Consider the following 24,231-nt stretch of genomic DNA (forward strand, 5'->3'; position numbering starts at 1 on the left):
TTGTGTGGTTATATAACTGTTTCCAGAAACTCTGGGCTATCGACACAAGGAGCAGCTTCCAAACGCCTCTGAGGCTAGCCTCAAAAACACAGGATTTATGGCTCCGCTGTGATATTTGGGCAGAGTCAGCGCACATCTGAGGCTCTGTGCCACTTCAATTCACCCTAATAAAAGATACAAGAGCAAAGAACCAAATAACAAAATCAGGGCCATTTCAGAAACCACACCTCAGCTTTACAAAGCAACAGCAAACTCTGACTCTGCGCTTTTTAATTAGGATTTATAGATTATCAAGCAGCTATTTTTACATTTAAATGCAATAGAGAACACATAGAGAACCAAGACATTCAATACTTTAATTATAACATAAAATTTATTCATAAAAGAACCATATAACAGAAAGTTTACAATGAAAAGCAGGGCAATAAATACAACGGGAACGATTTTTTTCCGATATTATGGCACAAAAAAAACTAAGCAATAGCGGAATGTTTTCGGTCGTCCAGTCAGCTAATCTTTAAAATGCTAACATGTGTAGCATGTCAAATTTCCAGGCGTTTGGAATTCTAAATGGAATGACTTAGGAAGGAATGTCTTCGGAAAGGCTTTCGGTCCATAGCAGTCTGTAATGCGTGATTTCAATGGTGGATTAGCTTTCAAACTAGCAAAGCCAAGAAAACCTCAAAAAGACGAGGCGTAAAAACAAAGGATCGTACTGCAAAACTAGAAAAATCTCTTTACAGTTCTCCATACTTCATAAAAAACACTTTAAAAATGCTAAAAGATCAGTTTCACCGTTGTTAATGTGCGGCCACATTAGCGATATATCCGCCAAATTTTGCGGGTAAAAAAAGGTATAAAGCACAACATGAGTGAAATTTGAGTGGGGAGTCGATCGAGATTTCACCCGCAAAATTTCACTTGAGCTACGGTAAATGTGACCGCACCTCTAGGATGGCAAGTTCGAGATTTCTTACCACTCACGATCATTTTACCCAAACACATGCGCTGGGAGGGGAAGGGTAACTGTGAGAAGCAAAAGGCATTGCAAAAAACTTGCTCTGTTGATATACATGGTGTTAATACTGCTTTGACTAACAGCGCAGCAGAGTTCTCTTAGTAGTCGATGCCCTGGTCGTTGTAGTGCCCTCTGTACTCGTCGTGGTATTCGCCCTGGTACTCCTCCTCCTGATATTCAGCCTGATAGTCACTATCGCTGATTTCTGAGCCATTCGTGCCTGTGCCCTGGCTGCCATTGGCGTGGATCATGGGCTCTGTTGGGGTGGCGCAATACTTGGGGTCGTAAACCTGCCGTCCCAGCCCGTACACGCTCATGCCCTTCTGAGAGGCCACCTTATTGGTTCCCATTTGCAATGAGATAGTGGAGTTGTCCACTGGTTGCAGAGCTGCCTTCTGGTCATAGATGTCCCTTCTGGTGCCTGGGGCAGACATACCAGCCTAGAGAGAAAAACATGCCATTTTTGACAACTTATAATTTTTTGCGTTACATTGGCTACATTTACATGCAATCGAAAAATCCATTAGTCAGGGCTCGACATTAAGCCTGTTAACGTGCTTGTCCTTCAGAAAAGTAGATCTGTCATTCACTTGTCCGAGTAAAAAATTTGCTCGTCCAGCTTGTGTAATTTATTCTGAAGCAATATTCTCACCAGTGTTCAATCAGCTTTGAAATATTTTAAATCTGCATATTCGTGATATTTTTACCTTTTATAAAGGGCTTCCCCCGCATAATCTTATTAAATATAGGTTGTGCTTCAGCTTTAATTTTATATTCTTAAATTTGATCAAATTAAACTAGATTAAGACACAAAAGGGCTGTTTCCAATCAAATTTAATAATTTATACTGAAAAATGACAACTGTATTAAATAATGCTATGAGATTGTTGTAAGTATTTTTTGAATATACAAATAAGAAACGTTGGAAAGAATGTAACTAAACTGCCAGTAGGTGACAGCAGGTGACCGTCTTAATGAGCGAGTCATTGAGTCGATTCTTTCAAACGGCTGATTCTTTCAAGAATCTGGCCCTGTCCCGAATGGCACCCTAAACCCTCACGGTCTTCCTCTGAGTCCACACTTTCACGACGTAATGCCGCTTTAACTGCCGGGAAGAAGTCCGCTGCGTAACCAGTGCAGGCTCGGCAGAAGTGCACATCGAGGGCGCATATCGACCTCAAAGGGGGCACTCGTGAGCAGTGGTGGAAAGAGTACTGAAAAAGCATACTCAAGTAAAAGTACTGTTACTTGTCAAAAAATGTAGTGGAAGTAGAGAAATAGTACCTGTCCAAAGTAGGAGTAAAAAGTAGCCCTTTTAAAAGTACTCATGAGTAGTGAGTATTAAGCTCTGAATGTTATTCCACCTTATACCCTGCAAATTAAAAATGTAGCTTACTCTTTTATGGATGATTCTCAGTAAGAACAAAACAAACATGAGATCAACAGTATTTCTCCAAGTTTTATTTTTGACTGCTAGCACTAAAAATGCAGCCATGTAATATTTGAGAAAGCAACCAATAATCTGGTAACATTTATGACAACCATTCTGTTGAGGTTTTCTTGCGGTTAATTAAAAAAGGTTGCAAAGCGTTGTACATTAACAATTTTACTAAAAAAAAAGACGCATTCATTGTACTGCTTTAATTTCAATGGATTTTTTCTCTGTTAAATAAATCTGATGTTTTATGAAAGTTATTTGCTATATACATGGACTACAATTTTAATTCGCCATGTGAGAACACTTTAAAATATGCACTTGTAATGAGTGTAAAATCAACATTATAATTTTCACTCTTATTTATTTATTTTGAATATATTGTTTGATTTTCCTTGGATTGTCTTTTGCTTTAATTATGCTGGTGTGTATATTTTTGGAGTTTTATATGATTTGTAATGAAGTGTATCGCCCCTTTAAGAAACACTTAACTTTGAACGCGTTCTCTCCTTGCTCAGTTGATAAGCTATGCTGAGATGAGGATGTATGGTGGCTCACGGAGCAATTTCACGATTTAAGTCATTATACCGTAACCAGCAACAACCCCCTTACATAAAGCGCGCGTGCCTCTCACTCTAGGCTGGTCGATATGACGGGAGTCACACGCGTGAGGCATGGAGACAGAACTTATTATTCGCCTTGGCCAATCACGTTGACAGGACAAAAATAAACATAATGTAGCGACTGCAGGTTTAGGGAAAATAGCGCAGTAAAAGTACAGATACAGCACTTAAAATGTACTCAAGTAAAAGTACACTGTTTTTAAACTACTTAATAAAGTACAATTCCTGAGAAAAACTACTCAATTACAGTAACAAGAGTATTTGTAATTTGTTACTTTACACCACTGCTCGATAACATTTAATACAGTTAAAAAACATCACACGACCAAGAGTGCGGTTTTCCTGAATACCATCACGACTGAAAATGTGACACTGATTTCATATGATAGTTCCATAAACAGTTAATTAACATCAAGTCACAATGTAAGTGACTTGTTAATTAATTGTTTATGGAACTATCATATGAAATCAGTGTCACATTTTCAGTCGTGATGGTATTCAGGAAAACCGCACTCTTGGTCGTGTGATGTTTTTTAACTGTATTAAATGTTATAAATATAAAAACTACACATTTTGAATTTTTACCGCAGTATGTTAACTGAGTTTCTCTGTTTGAGCGGCTGATTTGTTTTGATTTCTCCTTGAGAGGCTGCGCGAGCCTCAACAGCACAACCTTGTTACCGTCAGTACATTATACATTATATATTATTATCCACTATCGATCGCCACTTACACTAAATTAATGAAGAATCATTCTTGCATTTTGGTGATTCCCTAGATGTTTTTTTAGTTTTTGATGTTTTAATGAGGCTACTTGTCCGATCGGGCAAGTAAAATTATCTTTCACTTGCCCCTTCAAAGAATCTACTTGTCCCGGACAAGCGTTAATGTCGAGCCCTGTATTAGTAATCGGATTTATGGCTAAATTGGACTGAAATGCCTTCATGTACCGTATTTTACGGACTAGAAGTCGCACTTTTTTCATAGTTTGGCTGGTCCTGCGACTTAGCCTGACGTCGTCATACTCAATTCTAGTCAGAATATGAGTCTGATACTGCTCCGTTGGGCTGTGATTATGGGGCGTGTTTCAACCGAACCAGGAAAGACCTCAATTGGATAGACCTACAACCAATCAGAGCAACGGAGCGATGCATAAGTTAGTTGTCAAATGTCAACAGAACTCAACTGCACTGTGTTGCCAAGTCCACGGGATGAAGCGACCCCAATTATGTGATTATACAGACCCAGGAATGCGAATTTTAGCAGGCAGCCCTGCCAAAATAACATATTTTGTTTTGTCAAAGTTCAAAGTTCATCAAAGTTTTGAGGAACGTTAGCAATTGGGCGGGTTTTGTTGTAAAAACTTAGCAACCCTGTCTGCACCAAGCCTGCAGTGCTCCAGTCAGAAATTGAAGCCTCGATCGCCCCCCGGTGGTCGGTCCCAGTATAGCTCCTAAACCCGCCTCTCCATGTATTTGAATGGGCGCGAGACACACTAAACAATTTAATTACACTTCAAATAATTGTTTCCTAAAGATGGTTTCTGTCATTTTAGGCAGTTTTTATTACAATAATTTCATTTCAAGTGTTCGTTTTTTAAATACGTTTAGTTTTAGTGAGTTATTTGATGCTATAAAAACGGGGGGTGTGACGTCATGATTGACAGCTGAGATTGACGGCTTCTCTGAGTGAAGTTGTCACTGAGGCACTAACAGACTTTTTTCTGGATTTTTGGGAGGAGATTGGAGCTTTGGCTTTAATTTCTACACTTCCATAACTGTTTATTTCACACCAACATAATGAATTGTTCTGCATCTGCGAGAGTGTGGGCGGGCTTTTGATAATCGCGCCTCTACTTCCTGTTCTCTACTGCGCAACTCCGGTCCCGAGATCGCTACTGCGCAGACTCGGTCCCAAGATGTCAGCGCCGTGAGCGGGCCTATGAAAGCTTCAACTTTGGTCAGCGGAAGTCAATGGAGTCGCGTCGTCCATATTTTTTTACGGTCTATGGTCTGCACGCACGCTGGAATGAGTAGCCTAACGTTAGAAGAAAAAGATTATTGTAAACGATCTTTCCCGGTGTTGTAAAAAAAGAATTTAAGGATACACAGAGTACTTACCAACACAATCATCATTTCTGAGAGAAATGGTAAAGGTGAATGCATATACGAACAAGTTCTCCGTTTAGGATTAGAACAAATTCACCCAAGCGCCTTTGATGACGTGGATGATTACGTTACGTTTATCATCTGTCCATCATCTTCTAAAGCCCGCCCTGACAATTTCATTGGTCTGAACAGTTTCTGTTCGGGCATAATTACTTCTCTACCGATCAAGTCCAGACCGAACTGCCCGAGTAAAAATGTTGTGGGCGGGGCTACGTTCGGCTGGCATCCAGGCTACCTGCGACTTATAATCAGGTGCGATTTAATTCATACTGACAGACAAGAATAAACATTTAGCTACGTCTACAGCAGCGAGAGGGAGCTCTATGCTGCTCCTGTAGCCTACCCCTGAAAAAATTAGCTGAAAACTGAAAAAACTGTTAACTGAAATATTAACTTAAAGACAACTGAGAAAGACTGAACACAAACAAAATGCCCCCCATAAATAAAATCCTATTCTGCAAATTGCAAACTGCAGGTAGTAAATATGCAGCCGAAAACGGTAATCGAGCAGCAGAAAGAAAGTTTGGAGTGAGTGAGAAACTTGTGAGGGACTGGCGAAAAGCAGAGGTTACTTTAACTGTATGAAGAAAACAAAGAAAAATAATCGCGGACCGAAAGCAAGATGGCCAGAGCTGGAGGAACGAGTCCACAGATGGGTGCTTGAACGCTCTGCCGGGAGAGGCTCAGCTGCGCGAGACAAACGCTGCCAGTGGTGTGAATGCACGGCTCCCGCTCTCCGCACTGCTTCTGCCCTGCCAACACTTGCGAGTGCGGTGTGAAGCTAATGCGACTTATAGTCCAGTGTGACTTATATGTTTTTTTCCTCTTCATGACTAATTTTTTGACTGATGAGACTTATACTCCAGAGCGACTTATAGTCCGGAAAATACGGTAAACACAAGTGTGCCACACTCGTCCTGAAAAGTGAAGCCAAAGCATCTCGATCACCCCAAGGTGGCTGGTCCCAGTATGGCTCATAAACCCTGCCTCCTCCATGTATTCTTATGTGAAGCGAGACAAACTAAACAATCAAATTACACTTCAAAAACATTTTTTAACAAAGATGGTTTCTGTCATTTTAGGTAGTTTTTATCACGCTGATGTTAATTCAAGTGTTCGTTTTTTAAATAAGCTTGGTTTTAGTTAGTTATTTGATGATCAGTGCAAGATGTCAGCGCCATATTCGGACGTTGGCGGCTTCACTTTTCACCAATAGAAGATAGTGAAGGAGCGTCGTCCATCTTTTTTACAGGCTATGAGTAAACACCTTAATCGATCCTATTGAGCTCGATCCGAATGAAATTTTGATCGGATTGAAAGGGGTGAATGTAAGACAGGTTTATTCCTCTTCTAATCCGATCAAGAGAACATGTAAACACTTGGATTGAAAACCGAAAATGAAAGGACTGCGCATGTGCAGTGACGTAGAAATAGCGTTATGACGTATGACGGGCGGAATAAGCTGTTCTTCCTGTTGAATAAAGTGTCCTATAAAGGAGTGTCCCGTCATTCTAAAATTCTCCTTTCACTCAGTGTCTGTGAAGTGGAGCAGGACAGCATCCCACCAGTCCTTGTTTCATACTCTCATCCACAGACGACTGGTTTTGTGCACGGGGAGGGACATTTTTACTGCGTGATAAATATAAGCAGCACGGCACAACGGTTCATATGCTCATGGTCTCCAAATTATGATCAGAAATGAATAAATATGTCTGCTGTAAAACAAATACAGAACCAATTATGCGCAAACAGTGGGAAACTTTGCATATTTGTGCAGTGCGCGCATGTCAAAAAAATCTATTTCGATTTGAAGCTTGTGTCATATATAAATAAATTCAGTCCGATTAAGACAAAAGTTGTGCATGTAAACATAGCCATTGTTGATATAAGTCTGTCTTTGGGTGTACCTGGCTGGCTCCTTTATTGGTGCCCATTTGCAAGCTGATGGTGGTCTGGTCGTAGGGTTTCTCTGTCTGTGTCTTGGGGTCGTAAAGATGTCTCCTGGTCCCGTAGGCAGTCATACCAGCCTGGCTTGCGCATTTGTTGGTTCCCATCTAAAACGAAAGTCAGAAAAGTGCTTTAAAAATCACCGGTAGATGATCAACCTTACTCTCCAATCAAAATTTCTCTTTATGAACAACTCCCAGAAGCACATCTGCACTGTCATACTGTTTGGTTCTAGATTTGGTTTTGTAATTAAAGACTTTTAGGTTCAAACCCCACAATGGGCGGTCCTTGATCTATCACTATTGTGGCCTTGAGCAGCCACCTAACCGGAGGTTATTCCAGTCACTTTGGATAAAAGCATCAGCTAAATGAGTCTTTCGTAATGTGTCTTCCCTTCTTCCCCCGTCACAAATCAAATGAGGTAACACTGTGGGTCAGGCTTCCTTTAAAAACAATGATGTTTATCCAGAAACATTAAGGGTTTCCAGGAAACGTGTTTATAACCTGAAGTCCGATGACACACTGGCCAGCCTTCATTTTCTCCTCATCAAAATGTCTCTGCTGCTTGTCTGCATATTTCACGCCAATGTCGACATTCGTTTCCATGCCTTTGGTCTTTGCCTGTTGAAAAAGCAAAAAACGTTTCATAGATGTCAATAATATATTAATTTCGGAGTTTTACCAAATATTCAACTAAGGACTAGTAGACGTACCATGCTGGCCAAAGCGAGAAGTGTGGTCTGAACTTGCGTCATGTTTCCGTTTTCGAAGAGGTCGTTGGCTTCAAAGATGTCATTGGGCTTCAACCCGTAGGCTAGGATGGCTTTGATGAAATTCCCAAGGTTCTCTAGCTAAGGGAACAATGGTAACAGTAAGGGTGTGTTTCTCAGCAACATCATTGGTTACCTCACTTTCAGATAAAAGAGATGAATCGAAGACTGCATGAATGGGTCCATTTATTCTTACAGATTCTTCAGAGCTTTTATACTATAGGGTCTATCTGCAGTTGTTAGGAGCTTCATGCGTCATGTTTTCTCAGCTGCCTGTACTAGTATTTGCCAATAATTTGAAAATGTCACGTCGGAAGAAAAGCGCTTCTCACTATTTTAAAGGGGCTGATCTGGATGAAAACAAAGCCCCCCGAGTCTCTGAGGCACTTACCTTATGCCAGTTTAACTGTGTATGGTTTATTTTCTTTATCGATCCAGGCTGAAGCTTGTTTATCAATCTGAAAAGAATAAAAACAAAATCATTTCAATTAATTTCTTTTCCATAAGCATCACATATTCACATACACTCACCTAAAGGATTATTAGGAACACCATACTAATACTGTGTTTGACCCCCTTTCGCCTTCAGAACTGCCTTAATTCTACGCGGCATTGATTCAACAAGGTGCTGAAAGCATTCTTTAGAAATGTTGGCCCATATTGATAGGATAGCATCTTGCAGTTGATGGAGATTTGTGGGATGCACATCCAGGGCACGAAGCTCCTGTTCCACCACATCCCAAAGATGCTCTATTGGGTTGAGATCTGGTGACTGTGGGGGCCATTTTAGTACAGTGAACTCATTGTCATGTTCAAGAAACCAATTTGAAATGATTCGAGCTTTGTGACATGGTGCATTATCCTGCTGGAAGTAGCCATCAGAGGATGGGTACATGGTGGTCATAAAGGGATGGACATGGTCAGAAACAATGCTCAGGTAGGCCGTGGCATTTAAACGATGCCCAATTGGCACTAAGGGGCCTAAAGTGTGCCAAGAAAACATCCCCCACACCATTACACCACCACCACCAGCCTGCACAGTGGTAACAAGGCATGATGGATCCATGTTCTCATTCTGTTTATGCCAAATTCTGACTCTACCATCTGAATGTCTCAACAGAAATCGAGACTCATCAGACCAGGCAACATTTTTACAGTCTTCAACTGTCCAATTTTGGTGAGCTTGTGCAAATTGTAGCCTCTTTTTCCTATTTGTAGTGGAGATGAGTGGTACCCGGTGGGGTCTTCTGCTGTTGTAGCCCATCCGCCTCAAGGTTGTGCGTGTTGTGGCTTCACAAATGCTTTGCTGCATATCTCGGTTGTAACGAGTGGTTATTTCAGTCAAAGTTGCTCTACTATCAGCTTGAATCAGTCGGCCCATTCTCCTCTGACCTCTAGCATCAACAAGGCATTTTCGCCCACAGGACTGCCGCATACTGGATGTTTTTCCCTTTTCACACCATTCTTTGTAAACCCTAGAAATGGTTGTGCGTGAAAATCCCAGTAACTGAGCAGATTGTGAAATACTCAGACCGGCCCGTCTGGCACCAAACAACCATGCCACGCTCAAAATTGCTTAAATCACCTTTCTTTCCCATTCTGACATTCAGTTTGGAGTTCAGGAGATTGTCTTGACCAGGACCACCCCCCTAAATGCATTGAAGCAACTGCCATGTGATTGGTTGATTAGATAATTGCATTAATGAGAAATTGAACAGGTGTTCCTAATAATCCTTTAGGTGAGTGTATAGAAGCATCTTCTATGGGCACATTAAAGGTCAAGCGTGTACATTCTGTGCTACTCGCATCGTCAAATTGAATTAAGAAAATAATTCCGTTTTCTGCCATTTATCAGTCCTTGGTCACTACATCTGTCTGGGATGCTGAAACAAGCAATGTTCTGATAGTCTTCTAGACTGACAAAGCCAGTGTTTAGCTGATCAGACAAGTGGTCTCCCATTCTGACCAGCTGAAAGTGCCTAAAACCACTCTAAAAACTGACCAACTAGGAGAAAATCCAAGACCAGCAAACTAGCTTAGGCTGGTTTAAACAGATTTTTTTGTTTTTTCAACAGGAAAACTTTGCCCTCATGGCCAAGTATGTTTATGTTTACCAACTCACTCGGACAGTATGACGCCATCCTTGAGGCCTTTCTGAAAGCTGTCTCCGATCGGCATGCCGGTCACCTCCTCGATCCAGAAACGAAGCTCCTCCTCCTTCTGTAGGTCATATTTCTGTGCGATCTGTGAGAAATAAGCCAATACACATCAGTCGGTTATGAGTCAAACCGGCTCTGCGGGATCATAGTTGTGTGTCCTGGACAATCTTCCTTTAGAGGCTATGGTTATGTGTCAGCAGCATTCATGCTTATCGCAACTACTGTAATGTCAATACACTTTGCTGATCCTCACATACAAAGTGTTTGACTTCAAAACACATGACACAGGACCAAAACAGCAGTTTGAAACATTAAAAACGCCTCTTTGGCTGTTAAAAGCTGCATTAGAGCAAATGGAAAATCATCAAATGCAGCCTAATTAAATCAGATTGCCAATAAAAACTATCCTCTGGGTTTGTTTGTATTTTTCCTTTAGGGATAGAACTGTTTGCCTTTAAAGTATGTGATGCAACGCCGTCATGCGATTCCACCAGCAACAGAGCATAAAATCCCCACAAAGAGTCTCCGTATGAATCAATTCTGGCCGTTCCGCTCTCTTTCTCAGGACTTTTCAGACTGTAAATACTATAGCATTGTTGACCTGCTGACATTGAATAATGTGTTTAGAACGGGCAACTACGACTAACAACAGAACAAACTAGATCTTTGAAAAATGCTTGAATTAAATGAGAGAGTTGTTTGCCTGTGCAAAAGCATGCTATGGCATTTGCTAAGGTATTCAGAGTTTTTAGTGCATTGCTATGGGTTGCTAGGTAATTGCTTACTGGTCAAAAGAGTGTTTCAACTATATTCTGGTCATAAATATGGACTCAATGGATTGTTTATCGTCCAGTAGGCGATAAAGTAAGTCTTAGAAAAGTAATAGCACACCTCTACTTAACAAGCTGCATGATTTGAGGCATCAAAAGTTTAATAGTAGGGTTTAGTAAATGGTTTATTCACATATCTAACCCCATTTGTGTGTAAAACCAAAGCAAGCACTTCTAATGAATTGATCCTCAAAGTATGTTTTTCTTCTCCACGAGTGCTAAACACTACTTCAGCTTCAAGTCCAAACCTTCAAAAACAGTTTACACGATTCTGTTTAACAAATAAAGGGGCGTTAAATGCTTCAGTTTCAATACTTACAGCTAAATTAAACCCATTTAAAGCTGCTATTAATACAAGTTGCAGGAAATGGCTTTTATCACAGAGGCTCCATTTCAAGTTCCGTGTTCAGGGTCACACTGTACAAAGACAAAGCTAAATGTGGCCATCAAGATTGATCATGAGAGAGAGAGGCACAAAGAGACATACAGTACAGGGAAAAAGGGTGGAGAAGATATTCTCAGCGGTAGGCGTTGGACGGAGGCTCCTGGAGATGTCTCACTATACAGCCAAAACATGATAAGAGCTTTCCTCGAGTCCTTCAAGAAGCAGTCTGCTATCTCAAACCTTATTTCAGCACAAACACAGTCCTAACCCTTACTTAGTCACCTTACCCCAGATTTCACAGACATGGCTAGACTGCAATGTATGTTTGAGCTGCCATTTGTTTGTCTCAAGAAAGATGCACACCAGTAATGTTTTTTTCCCCCTGTAAGGCACGTTTATATAAAAACTACCTAAATGCCCTAATTGAACCAAGACCTAATCCTGACTTAATCTAAACCCTCTCTGTGGAACCAGGCCTCAGGGTTTAGCTTTTGTTTTAGGTTCTATGCTAATTGCAAGACCTTCCTTACGTTTTGTACTTATGTAACATTGGACACAGTGCAAAAAAACCCCAAAAAAAACAACAACATTCTGTCAGGAGGTAACATACTGTATGTGCTTCATTTACAGCTCTGCTTAAAAATTTGGGGTTGTTAAGATTTTTTATATGTTTTTGAAAGTTTCTTATCATCGCCGCTATTACAATAATTTAAAATAAGTTTTATATGTGAATACATTTTAAAATGTAATTTATTCCTGTGATGAAAAGCTGAATCTTCATCACTCCAGTCTTCAGTGTCATATGATCCTTCAGAAATCATTCTAATATGCTGATTTGCAAAAAAAAAAAATCTTCTTCTTATTATTATTATTATTATTAGGGATGCACTGAAATTAAAACTATAAATAAAACCGAAAATTCAGGATGGACTTGACTGAAAACCAAAAACTGAAATTAGAAAAAATAATTGTATTAATATTAGACGACTTCTTAACGAAATTCTAAATTTGGAATGATACTGAATAAAAAAAAAAAGCCAATCAAATAAAAATGAACACTAAAATATATTAATATTAAATATCAATATATTACTCTTTATTTAGTTCTATGCAACATATTTCAAATAATGTTCAAATAATCAAATAATGTATGTCCTAAAGAATTAGAATATTTATTTGTAATCATTTTTTGTAAATGATGCAAATATATATTTTTTTATCAATTTAGCGCATCCTTGCTGAATAAAAGTATTTATTTCCTTCAAAAATCTTACTGAACCCAATTATTTTTCAAGTATGTTATTCTATTAGTCTTTTTTAAGGGTCAAATCAGGTAGAAATAGCTCCTTAGTGAAACAATTTTAGTTTAAGTGGCACTATGGTAATAATACCACGTTTTTCAAACAAGTACCATGAAAATACTATGGTATTACACCATTTAAACACTATGATATTTGAATATTATACTAATTTAGAATCACAACATTTATGAAAGAGGTCTCAAGTCAACAATGTCTCAAAATGAGCTCAGAATCAGCTAAGTGATTTCAGTGTGATACAATAACGTTTCGGCTCTCTCCTGTATGCCAACAACTGTCTCATCTGTGCCTATTTTTATTTCTCCTGAGGGATTTAAAGATTTAGCTAGGGGCCCATAAACTTCCATAGAAGGTCTCTGAGCAAGCTGAAGATCAATCAGACATCCTCCCACACTAAAGCCCAGCAGTCAGAATGTGAGACCACTAGGAAAAAATGGTGTGTGGGGTGTTGTGGCAGTTCCCTTGTGCAATTTGAGGTCAGCCGAGATGACTTTTCTCCTATAATGAGAGGCAAAAAGCTAAACCGTACACGGTCTCTCATCTTTGAAGAACTGCAGAACTTTTGGTATGCTTCAAATAGTTCAAAAGAGCACTGGATGATTTCAGATGTAGTGGGAGACAAAGAATGTTATATCTCTGATATAGTGAGCCATTGACTGGGATGATTTATACTAGACATGAATCGGAAAATCTAAACTGACAAAAGGAGGGGAAAGAACAGAAGAGCTCCACAGAGAGACTGAGGAAAGATTGGAGAACCATGTGCCTGTCTTGTCCTTCCTTCCAGTCCACTGGGAAACCAGCCAGTGGTAGGAGAAAAAAAAGAGAGAGAAAATGTGGAAAAGTGACCCTTGATGGAGAAATTGGAGGCATTTGCAGAAGAAGAACATTCTGGAAGGTTGTGGGCTGATCCCGCTGGAGTCCGACCTCTAGCTCTCCTCCCCCACTCATAATTCTGAGAGCTTACTGATGACAGCACAAAAACCGAGCAAACATCTGACAAAAAACAAGGTCAGGGAGTGAAAGGGCTCTCGATGTGACGCGATCAATTCTACAAACAGTCCCTCAGAGATCGATAAAACAGTGATGACAAAGGAGGGGGGGGGGGGGGGGGCGACCTTTTCACCTCATGTTTTTAGACTAAAAACACATACAAACACAGAAATATATAGTTTGGCAACAAGAGAAACACATCTACAATCCTCTACCAAAATCCTATTTGATTAAAAAATAAGCACAGCTTCTATTATCAAAGTCAGTTTACAGAATGATTAAGAATTATGCAAACTTTACTTTGTCCGACAAAAGTACGCACTCACTAAACCTTCTTCTCTGACTGATATTGAGTATTGTTCTGAAATCAATCATACAGGCCTACTTAAATCACTAGTTGAGCCAGTATTAGGCAATATTTAACCATGCGTTATGGAAATTCCCAGCGGAACAGAAAACATGTGATTTGCCCTCCTATACCTGTGAATTTAACTTGTTTTTCAGATCGGAAAAAGAACTGTAAATCACAAAATGCAAGAAAACCCCCGGACTATGTGATTGATTGGTTTCTAAGGCATTGCCAGGGTGTTGTTATTTGATTGCTGGGGACAATGAATCCACAGCAATAATGTAAAAGTAGCCCAATTCCATGGGAAAAACCACGGACTTAGCAACACTGGTGGTTGTTTGGGTGTTGCTAGGTGATTCCTAGGGTGTACTGATTGGTTACAAGTAACTGGCTTCAATCTAAAGAGCCCAAGGTTTTTATATTTTATGAAGAAAATGTGTGTAATATTCGTAAATCGCATTTCTAGGGCATTGCTAGAGCGTTTTGATCATAGACCGTAAAAAAATATGGCCGACACATCTTCACTACCTTCCACTGAAGTAAAGTGAAGCCGCCAACGTCTGAATATGGCACTGACAACACTGAGTCTGCGCGGTAGAAAGCAGGAAGTAGAGCTGCGATATCAAAACCCTGCCAATATTCTCGCTGATGCAGAACAATTCATTATGTTGGTGTGAAATAAACAGTTATAGAAATGTAGAAATTAAAGCTAAAGCTGTAATCTCCTCCCGAAAATCCCGGGCAAAGTCCATTAGTGCCTCAGTGACAACTTCACTCAGAGAAGCCGTCAATCTCAGCTGTCAATCATGACATCACACCCCCCCTTTTTATAGCATCAAATAACTAACTAAAACCAAACTTATTTATAAAACGAACACTTGAAATGAAATCAAAAATGAAATAAAAACTGCCTAAAATGACAGAAGCCATCTGTAGGAAAAAAATATTTTATTGTTTAGTTTGTCTCGCATCCATTCGAATACATGGAGGGACGGGAGTTATGAGCTATACTGGGACCGAGACGCTTTGGCTTCAGTTTTCGACACAACTGCGGCACGCTTGGTTTTGATTGGTTTCTAAGGCATTGCTAGGGTGTTGATTTGTGATTGCTAAGGTGTTCTGAGTGGTTGCTAGGTAATTGCTAGGGCGTTCTGATTGGTTTCTAAGGCATTGCTAGGGTGATGATATGTGATTGCTAGAGTCGAGTGCAGAGCTGCACGATTAATCGTTAAAACACTTGCGTGATCTCTTTCCCAAATGACATTCACAAACAGTCTTTTCAATCACACAGTATCACTTTTTCCATTACAAAGATTCAAATTATCACAGAAGTAATGGGATACTTTTTACTGATGTCTATGGTAGCAAACAAAATAGAGTAAATTACCTTTAAAGTAACTCTGCGTTTTAAATAACGATTGTATCAATTACAAATGACCAATGATGATTGACCTTGAAACATTCACTCAAGAGATTAATTCAAAAACGCTGATTCATCCAGTAATGAAACAAGTGAAGTATGTATGAATGTATTCATTCAAACCAATTTAGTATAGTCCATGGTTTTTTGTTTAGTCTGTTCAGAATTGTGATCTCTGATCTCCGTTTGACTTTGAAACATAAAAAAATTGTGATTCTTAACTTATCCAGAATCGTGCAGCTTTACCCGAGTGTTTGGATTGCTGGTTGCCTGGGTGTTCTCAGTGGTTGCTAGGTGGCTAAGTTAAAAGAGCCCTTCCTAACTAGATTTTGTGAAGAAAATGATTGCTAGGTGGTTGCTAAAGCATTTCTAGATGCGACAGCATTACTAGTTGGTTGCTGCGGTGTTTTGAGTAATTTCAGTACATTTTCAACAGTGGTTGTTGATGTCTAATTGCATAGAAAAGTAATAGCACACCTCTCCACATGGTTTTGATCATTCATGTGAGCCATGAGATGAGCTAAACACCAAACAGTAATAATAAAGATGCTCGACTTAATCATCACCAAATATGAGACAATAGCTATGTTTCCATCCAAAGTTGCGAATTTAACTTTGGAATATCGCATAAAACATTTGCGAATAAAGCAGCATTTCCATCCCATGAGTTAAAGAGAACAAAATCGTAACTTCCTGATTAACTGGCGATAAATATCACTAAGAAAACTAGGAGAAGTCACTTTATATGATCATTTGCGTGCAGATGAAACGCAATAAATGCATTTCAGAGGAAGACGCTGCTGTTTGGGAACGCGGTCCTGGAAGATGATTATTCTGACTTTGTTCAGACATTTCAGAATGACAAAAACAGCATTTCAGATGCTGCGCAAAAAGATCGGTCCGCTGGTTGGTCCAGTTATGTCATCCCATCGAGCAAAGTCACATGAAAGTCGCATCGAGGAATTTATTTGGTAAATGTTGCCAAACTTGCCATTGTAGTTTATGCGCATGTTTTCCTTAAAAAAAAATGATCTGACTCAATGACATGAAGTGCATTATTTCCCTTTACAATAATTTGATAAATTCATAACATATCACTTTATATAAAACCAAAAACTTTATTAAAAAAAAATAATAATTTTAGTCGTATAAATAATACATATTATTTTGTTTTGTTATCTTAAACCCCCAAAATGTTAGGTGGTGCAACTGTCCGAACACATGAACAGACTAAGAAAACTATTTAAAATGGTGTCTTAAAGCTGTTGTCTGTAACTTTTTTTGTGTTCAAGATTTACAAAAATGATATAATGAGAATGTACAACATGAATCCATTTTCCAAACCGTGTTTTTGTCTTACCCTGAATCATTATGGTACACTTATAATAAGTGTTTATATTGGGACTATTTCAGGCCAGACTGGTAGGAACCTCTGCGGAGGAGCACAGTCCCTGCGTGACACGCCATAGACATAAACAGAGAGAAGTAGCTGCGGCTGCAATGTTCTTCCACCAGATGCAAGCAGTTCTGTTTATTAACCGCTAGAGCACAAAAAGTTACGAACTGCAGCTTTAATTTTAAAAAAGTAAAAACTAAACACTATGGCTTCATTAAAGGGTTTGAAACCTTTCATATAAACACGTTTTTATAAAGTTGTTTTAAAGCTGTTGAGATCATTGAAAAACGTTTGTCCAGCAATTTGTATATTCTCAAATGTCAGGGTTTTACAACAGCAAATATGGCTCTTTTATTATGAATTGATATGGTAATAATAATAGTAAACATGATAATGCATCATTCAGAAGAGCTTAACTGATCCTTGTGAAAGAGTGAAAAGGTTTGTAGATCTCTCAAATACTGCCATGTCAGGTGGTACAACACTATATAAATATAACTATTTGGTTGTCTGACATGAAATTCAAACACTTTGGAACATTATTTAACAACTGAAACTTATTTAAACACGTTGTTCATGACTCAAAAATATGCATTACATCAGTTTTGAAAAAAAAATTAAGACATCTTTTTTGAAGCTTGATCCATTTTTAGAATTTATTGGCGTTTCCATCCAAAATGCGCATAAAAATAAGTGGATGGAAACATAGCTAGTGACAGAATGACACAAAAACCAAAGCTGTTAAAAGCTTTTTTTGTGTCTAAAAGGCTTTCAAACCTTGAATAAACGTTGATAAACTTAGACAAGACTTTTTTTTAAAGATTTTTCTTTTCAATGTTTACACTGTTATAAGATCCAGCTGAACAATAGACGCTGAACAATAGCCTCAGGAAAACACACTTTCCTGTTCTTCCTAAAATGGCAACACAGGGTTAAATCACCGTGGCCACACTTTGCAGAGCCTCAACCAATCCTAGAAAATATTGCTGATCAGCACATTGCGGGGAATGTGATGGCCCCTCACTGGGCCGGCTGCCCATCAGCAGTCACAGTATGCCGGTAAAAGTGTTTTTACGGCGAGGATCAAGATGGAATGTGGCATTAGAGAGCGACGGATCAAAGCCGTCAGGTTAACCTAGTCTGGGTTTACCCAAGAACCACCGTGACATGACCGACACATGCACGCTAAGATAGAAGCAGAATGAGATGATGAGTGTGAGAGACAAAAATAATGTGAATTTATAACAGTCTGAAAAAGTTTTCCCAGGCCTGAGAGAATCAAGGTGTCTGTTGAACCACATCCAAACACTTTAGGGGGAATTCCTGCATATTTAATGTTCTGACAATGGAAAAGTCTTGGAAGCAACATACAAGACAATGTATTAAACCAACTACTAAACAGAGCTACCAAAATCAAAAACATTTCTATAGATTTATTGCCAACGGCTTCCAAAAGCTCACATTCAGGAATGGCTGCCTGGGGAAAAACAACTGATATGATTAATATAATACAACACGAATGGTCACGATAAAAATAGGTCGTTAATTGACATCTCTTCCATGTGTAAAAATAAACCAGCCTGAACAATATCTTCACTGTGCTGAATTTAAACAGAGGATGATGCTTTGGCAACAAGCCCGTAATGTGTTTGCTGTTACATAACTAGAGAGGGTCATTAATTTGATTGGTAAAACATCCTATTATGTCATTTGTGGGTTATATTTAAGAAATAATTCTATTTGACAAGGTGGCGTGATTCGCTGACATTTGCAGGCTGATATACTGGGAAACGAACATTTCTAAAATCTCACTACGGGCTTCGACTTCCCACTTTTCCAAAGTTCAGCGTGCAGGAAAACAAAGGCAGAAAACAGCTCTCGGCTTTCAGCAGAGCAAGAGTGCTGATGAAACTCAAGGAACGAGACAAACAAGTCCTCGGAAAGCGCATGACCTATAAAAGGTTTGAATGAAACAAACACGGTTAAGAGCGTTCTCGAAGTTTCAGGTTAATAGTGATCGAAAGATAGGAATTTATCATATGAATAGCCTAATAATGTTTGCTTATCAAAAGTGTATCATTTCTCGGGTCATTAAAATCCCTGCCAATCAGGTTTAGTTATATATGTAGTAAGACAAAGGACATATCACGAAGTCCTGCAGAATAACACAGCGTGCATTCCTCTTGTAAGATAAGGCCGAGCTAGAGCTACTTTTTTTTTTTTTTTTTTTCTTTCACAAAAGGAAAAACCAAACACTACATGTAAAGCCTGCTGTATACTTTAATTCAGCAAGGATTTGACTGTCAACCCACTTTTTGAGCATCGGCGTGAATATGTACTATTCAAACTTAAATGATTGTAGTTCAAGAATGCTTTGGAATATAGACCTATGTTTGGTCTTGTTATAAAAACACAGATTATTGCTGAAGTGCACTTCAAAAAATGAAAGTATGAAAAAGTTATGGAAGTTTAAAATTACTGTAAATCAAATGTACTGTATTATTGGATTGATGGGATGATTGAAATTGCGTCATATGAGAACATGTTAGGGAGACTGCATAGTGAGGGAGAAATGAAAAAAACATGGGATCATTTTTGGAAACATATAAAAATGGTTTGAATAAGTAGGACTGATTAACTACCGTTTAATTTCCATGTGCTTTTGTTATGATTGTATTCCACTGACGGTGACTAATGGCTGAATGTGTTATTGCAAAGATAATTACTGAATGCTGTGGTGATGTACTTTGAAGTTTTGACTGTTGAACAATAAAAAAAGTTGAATTATAAAAATATATTTTTTTACTATATTAACTATTTCCTTTTTTATATAAAATATGTATTTTACAAAATATTTTTTACGCCAAAATTACTATTAAATCAAAGCCATATGTCTAACCAAGTTGTGTGTTCCAAATTTGAAGTTGATATCACAAAAATTTAAGCTCCTATGAGATTTTGTTTAGGCGCTGTACCAAAAATAGCCACAATTTTTTGATGCGTTCTCCTGTAACAAATGTATACATTTCTATCCAAATTTAACTTCTATCACAAACCAGACACCAAACATGGCCAGACCTTTCTGACGATATGTTTTTTGTCAAGATTAGAAAACGTATAAAGTAGTTAAAATACATTTTGTAATATGAAACCTGACACCGCCCACTAGGGGAGGAGCCCGCTAGAAGAATTTAAAGTATCGTTTCCAAGGTAACGCAACTTCCAATTTCAAAATGGTTTTCACAGGCTGAATTTTGAGTTGGTAACCTTTGAATGATAGCTAAAATGTGAGTTATAAAATATGTGATACGAAAAAAGGCAATAATAAAAAAAGAGCGCCAAACGTCTAGCGGGACAGTGAAGGGGTTCAATTGTCATTAAAGTGATATTCAGCAGCCATTAAAAGTCATTATTGTTCATTAGGATCTTATAAATATATACAAGAATTTTCTTTTCAAAGTTTATCAATGTTTATTTAAAAAAAAAAAAATCTATTTCAAATAAATCCTGTTCTTATGAACTTTCTATTCATCCGGATAAAATCATGGTTTCCATAAAGAAATAAGCAGTAACAACATTTTCAACATTTAAAATAATCAGACATGTTTCTTAAGCAGCAAATCAGCATATTAGAAAGATTTATTATATTAGAACGATTTCATGATCATGTGACACTGAAGACTGGAGTAATGATGCTGAAAATTCAGCTTTGCTTCACAGGAATAAATTACATTTTAAAATATATTAAAACAGAAAACAGTTATTTTAAATTGTAATAATATTACTGTTTTTTGATCAGCCAAAAAGCAAAAAATGTTATTTGTACTAACCTAAAACTTTTGTATATGTGCTCAAAAAGTGAAATCCACTTTGTTTCTTCAGTCGAACACAAATTAAGATTTTTACCTCCAACCGTTGCAGTCTGTCAGTCGTATAGACTAATGCATGTGAATGGTTACAAAATCTTTGAGAGTAAAAAAAACTATACACAATCTGGCGTAGTTTACGCAAGCGCCGGCTGTGATCTATGTATCTGTGTATGCCAGATCGTGTACAGACCTCACACACCGGAAGTGATCGCGCGCTCAAGGCTGTTGGACATAGAGGTGTATTAGAGGTAAAAAATTATATAAATACTGTTCGGTTTCACGCAAAAAATTATTGTTTTGTGCCTTAAAGCTACACTGTGTGATATTTTCCCCCATCTAGCGGTGAAAAGGTATATGACCATCCAGTGAATATTAGTTTCTGTTCCTCTCAATTCCGATTTCGTTTTAACTCCTACGGTGGCCGATTTAGTCCAAGATTAACATGGCTTCCAGCTCGACCTCGTCTACATTCGACACGGTGCCATCGAGTGTTAAAACGCGAAAGGCGAAGCTTGAATTTACGGGTATGTCCCTCTTTGGCTGATGAACTTTCAAGATGGAGGGGCAACTTGGCGACCGGCATTCGAACCCCTTACCCGTATGTATTTTCAATGGCATATTATAAACTTACGAGAATACTTTATTACTTGAAAGAAGTAAATATACATTAATGAGCACATATATTTTTGAAAGAACTAAGTGTTTTTAGCTAAGAATAAACTAAAAAAGTTACACAGTGTAGCTTAAAGACATCAATGTGTCGTCACGAGCCGCAGGGTTTTGGATTTGTCTGTGCATGTTTTTTTTACTCTCATTAGATTTTGTTAACATTCACATGTATTATACGACTGACAGACTGCAACGGTTGGAGTTAAAAATCTTCATTTGTATTTGACTGAAGAAACAGTCACCTATATCTTGGATGCCCTGGGGGCAAGCAGATAAACATCAAATTTTCATTTTTGGGTGAACTATCCCTTTAAATCACTGATACATGCCTGAAGAGTCAATTTTACTATTATTAAACAAGAACAAGTACTCGCCAAGATCAACAGCCCTTTAAATGCAATAAACCTCAAAAGTGAACTTCAAAAAAAGGACCAAGAATGCAAAAAAACAAAGGACACTTTCCCCCTAGCCTTTCATTGTCCAGACAAGTCAAATGGAAAATAAGTCATGGATTAAGAGGGGAAATGGTGTAATGGAACTACTTTCCACTAGAAAGTCAGGAGGATCAATGTTGCAATTTTAGCCACATGCTTTTCATTTCACACATAAAGGCCTTAAAAATATGAATTCTGTCATCACTTACTCATTACTTACGTATGTCTTTCCAAACCTGTATGACATTCTTTCAGCTGCGGCACACAAGAAGTGAATCTGAGCAACATCCTGACCACTCTATTCATTGATCGTGAAATTGAACGATTGCACAATGCAAAAGTATCATACATGTCCTGTCTTCTGAAGCCATGATTGACACCTTCATAAAAGTTCATTAGAGAATCTGTGAATGAATCGTTCTTTATAGATGGATCTTTTCAATGAATCAGTTCGTCCAGTTTAACAAAACCACTTTGGATCTGATTCTTGAGTTCAACTCACCAACTCTGGATGCAGACGTTTACAGCACTGAAGAGAAAATGATCAGCGAATAATGACTTAAATATTTGTTTGCTTGTCACACAAAGCTATGGTATAGTTTCAGAAGACTAGAAAGATATTATGGACTATTTTGCACTGAAACTGTAAAGCTCCAGCTTCATTGCAGTTCTCTCTTTGTGTTGATAAAATGGCATGAGGGTGTGAAACAACATGAAAAGGTGAGTAAATAATGACAGGATTTTAACTTCCGGCGGAAATATTTCTTGTAAAGCATCTGGCTGAAAAGCAACATTGTTTCTTTGAGCTAAATAGGTCATTACCGCAATGTACACTTTGACAGTTCAAAGCTGAACTCTTCTGACTGAAGCAGGATTATACACATCACAGCTGTTCCGGCACTGTCGGCACATTTTAGGAATGCTTCAAATTCCAAGATGAAATCCTTACTTCCGAAGAAGTTGGATGTAAGACAGACAGAAACAGGATTGTTCACTTCAAGGGTGAAATATTAAATTCCAGAGCATTTACTTTAGTTTACCCGATGAAGCTGAGAACTAAGATTACTTAAGTCTAAAATAGCTCTTGAGCACTGATGATGTCATGCTTAAGAAATTTGAATGGGGGTCATCTTTTATGCTGATTCACTGGATTTACTGTCTTTACGCATAAAACCTCCCGTCTGCTCAATTTGAGGGATGATATATCAATCACTACAAAGAAACAACTGATTAGACTCGCTCAGTTATGTTTTCCACCAAATTACCCCGCTCCTTTTGATGAGTGTTTCACAACAATATATCCAGAATCAGTTATCTTTATATAAAAATCTTAAGCATGATCACCTCTGACCAGCTCATCTCTGAACTCTGGACAATCTAAGATCAATTTGAGGTGTATATATGTGACCCAGAACCACAAAACCAGTCATAAATTGCACGGGTATATTTGTGGCAATAGCCAGCAATACATTGTATGGGTCAAAATTATCTATTTTTCTTGTACGCCTAAAATCATTAGGAAAGATCATGTTTCGTGAAGATATTTTGTAAATGTCCTACCATAAATATATCAAAACATTTATTATTAGTATTAATACGTGTTCCTAAGGACTAACTTTAAAGGCGATTTTCTCAATATTTAGACTTTTTTGCACCGTCAGATTCCAGATTTTCAAATAGTGTCCTAACAAATTATACATCAATGGAAAGCTTATTTATTCAACTGTCATATGATGTATAAATCCTAATTTCAAAAAATTGACCCTTATGAGTTATGACTATGTCCAGGGTCACATATCTCTGTATTAGGGATGCTAATTTAGCACATTTTCCATTGTATCCAATGAATGTAATACTAAGCACAGTACAACATCTAAAACATCATTTAAATAAAATATTATTAGTACTACAATTTACTTATTGTAATTATTAATGTGCTTTTTCATTCAAATTCACTTGGATTCAATCTCCCCACTAATCTCTTCCCAATAATACATAGGGGAAACAAAAATATACCGTTTAAACTAAACTCTATCAAAACCAGACTAACATAATGCACAGTAAACTACTTTTAAAAATACAGTAATATTCCCTATAATACATAACGCGTCTGATATCCTAAACCACACATGGCAAAAATGTAAACATACATGGGCTAAATGAATATTTAAAACAAAGAAAAAGTTCAGTTTACCTTGTTTTTAACCTCCGCGGATAATCCGTAGGCTGGTCCCTTGTTAAACTGGGTCATGATTCACTTTTTGAGTTTTCTCCTAAAGTCAATGAACTGACCAACAGAGAACGAGTGAAGTAAAAGTCCTAAAGCTGCAGTAAAATCACAGTACAGATGACTCGGTGCTCCGTGTGAATGAATAATCCGCGCGCACAGTGAGAGTTTACACAACAGACACTCTCTCGCGCAAAAACTTCTAGCTACTATCGCGGAT

The 24,231-nt window shown here is 38.2% G+C and overlaps 1 protein-coding gene across 1 annotated transcript; it reads right to left on the bottom strand.

The window, feature by feature from the left end:
* Positions 1-351: 351 nt before the first annotated feature.
* On the bottom strand, positions 352-24,222 carry cnn3a (calponin 3, acidic a). The gene is made up of 7 exons (XM_079805644.1): positions 23,979-24,222; positions 10,084-10,205; positions 8,353-8,419; positions 7,905-8,042; positions 7,696-7,812; positions 7,152-7,298; positions 352-1,458 (listed from the first exon to the last, which is right to left on the bottom strand). The coding sequence occupies exons 1-7, from the start codon at positions 24,033-24,035 to the stop codon at positions 1,117-1,119; spliced, it is 990 nt and encodes a 329-aa protein (XP_079661770.1). The 5' UTR covers positions 24,036-24,222; the 3' UTR covers positions 352-1,116.
* Positions 24,223-24,231: the final 9 nt, after the last annotated feature.

This window comes from Gobio gobio (assembly GCF_949357685.1).
Source record: "Gobio gobio genome assembly, chromosome: 23".
NCBI lineage: Eukaryota > Metazoa > Chordata > Actinopteri > Cypriniformes > Gobionidae > Gobio > Gobio gobio.

Excerpts from the sequence above, each read along its gene's own strand:
- cnn3a (XM_079805644.1), bottom strand. The coding sequence starts at position 24,035 with ATGACCCAGTTTAACAAGGGACCAGCCTACGGATTATCCGCGGAGGTT. Across the intron at positions 7,813-7,904 it reads TTCTCGCTTTGGCCAGCATG|GCAAAGACCAAAGGCATGGA; the intron begins GTACGTCTACTA and ends CTTTTTCAACAG. Across the intron at positions 7,299-7,695 it reads AGTGTGTCATCGGACTTCAG|ATGGGAACCAACAAATGCGC; the intron begins GTTATAAACACG and ends CTTTCGTTTTAG.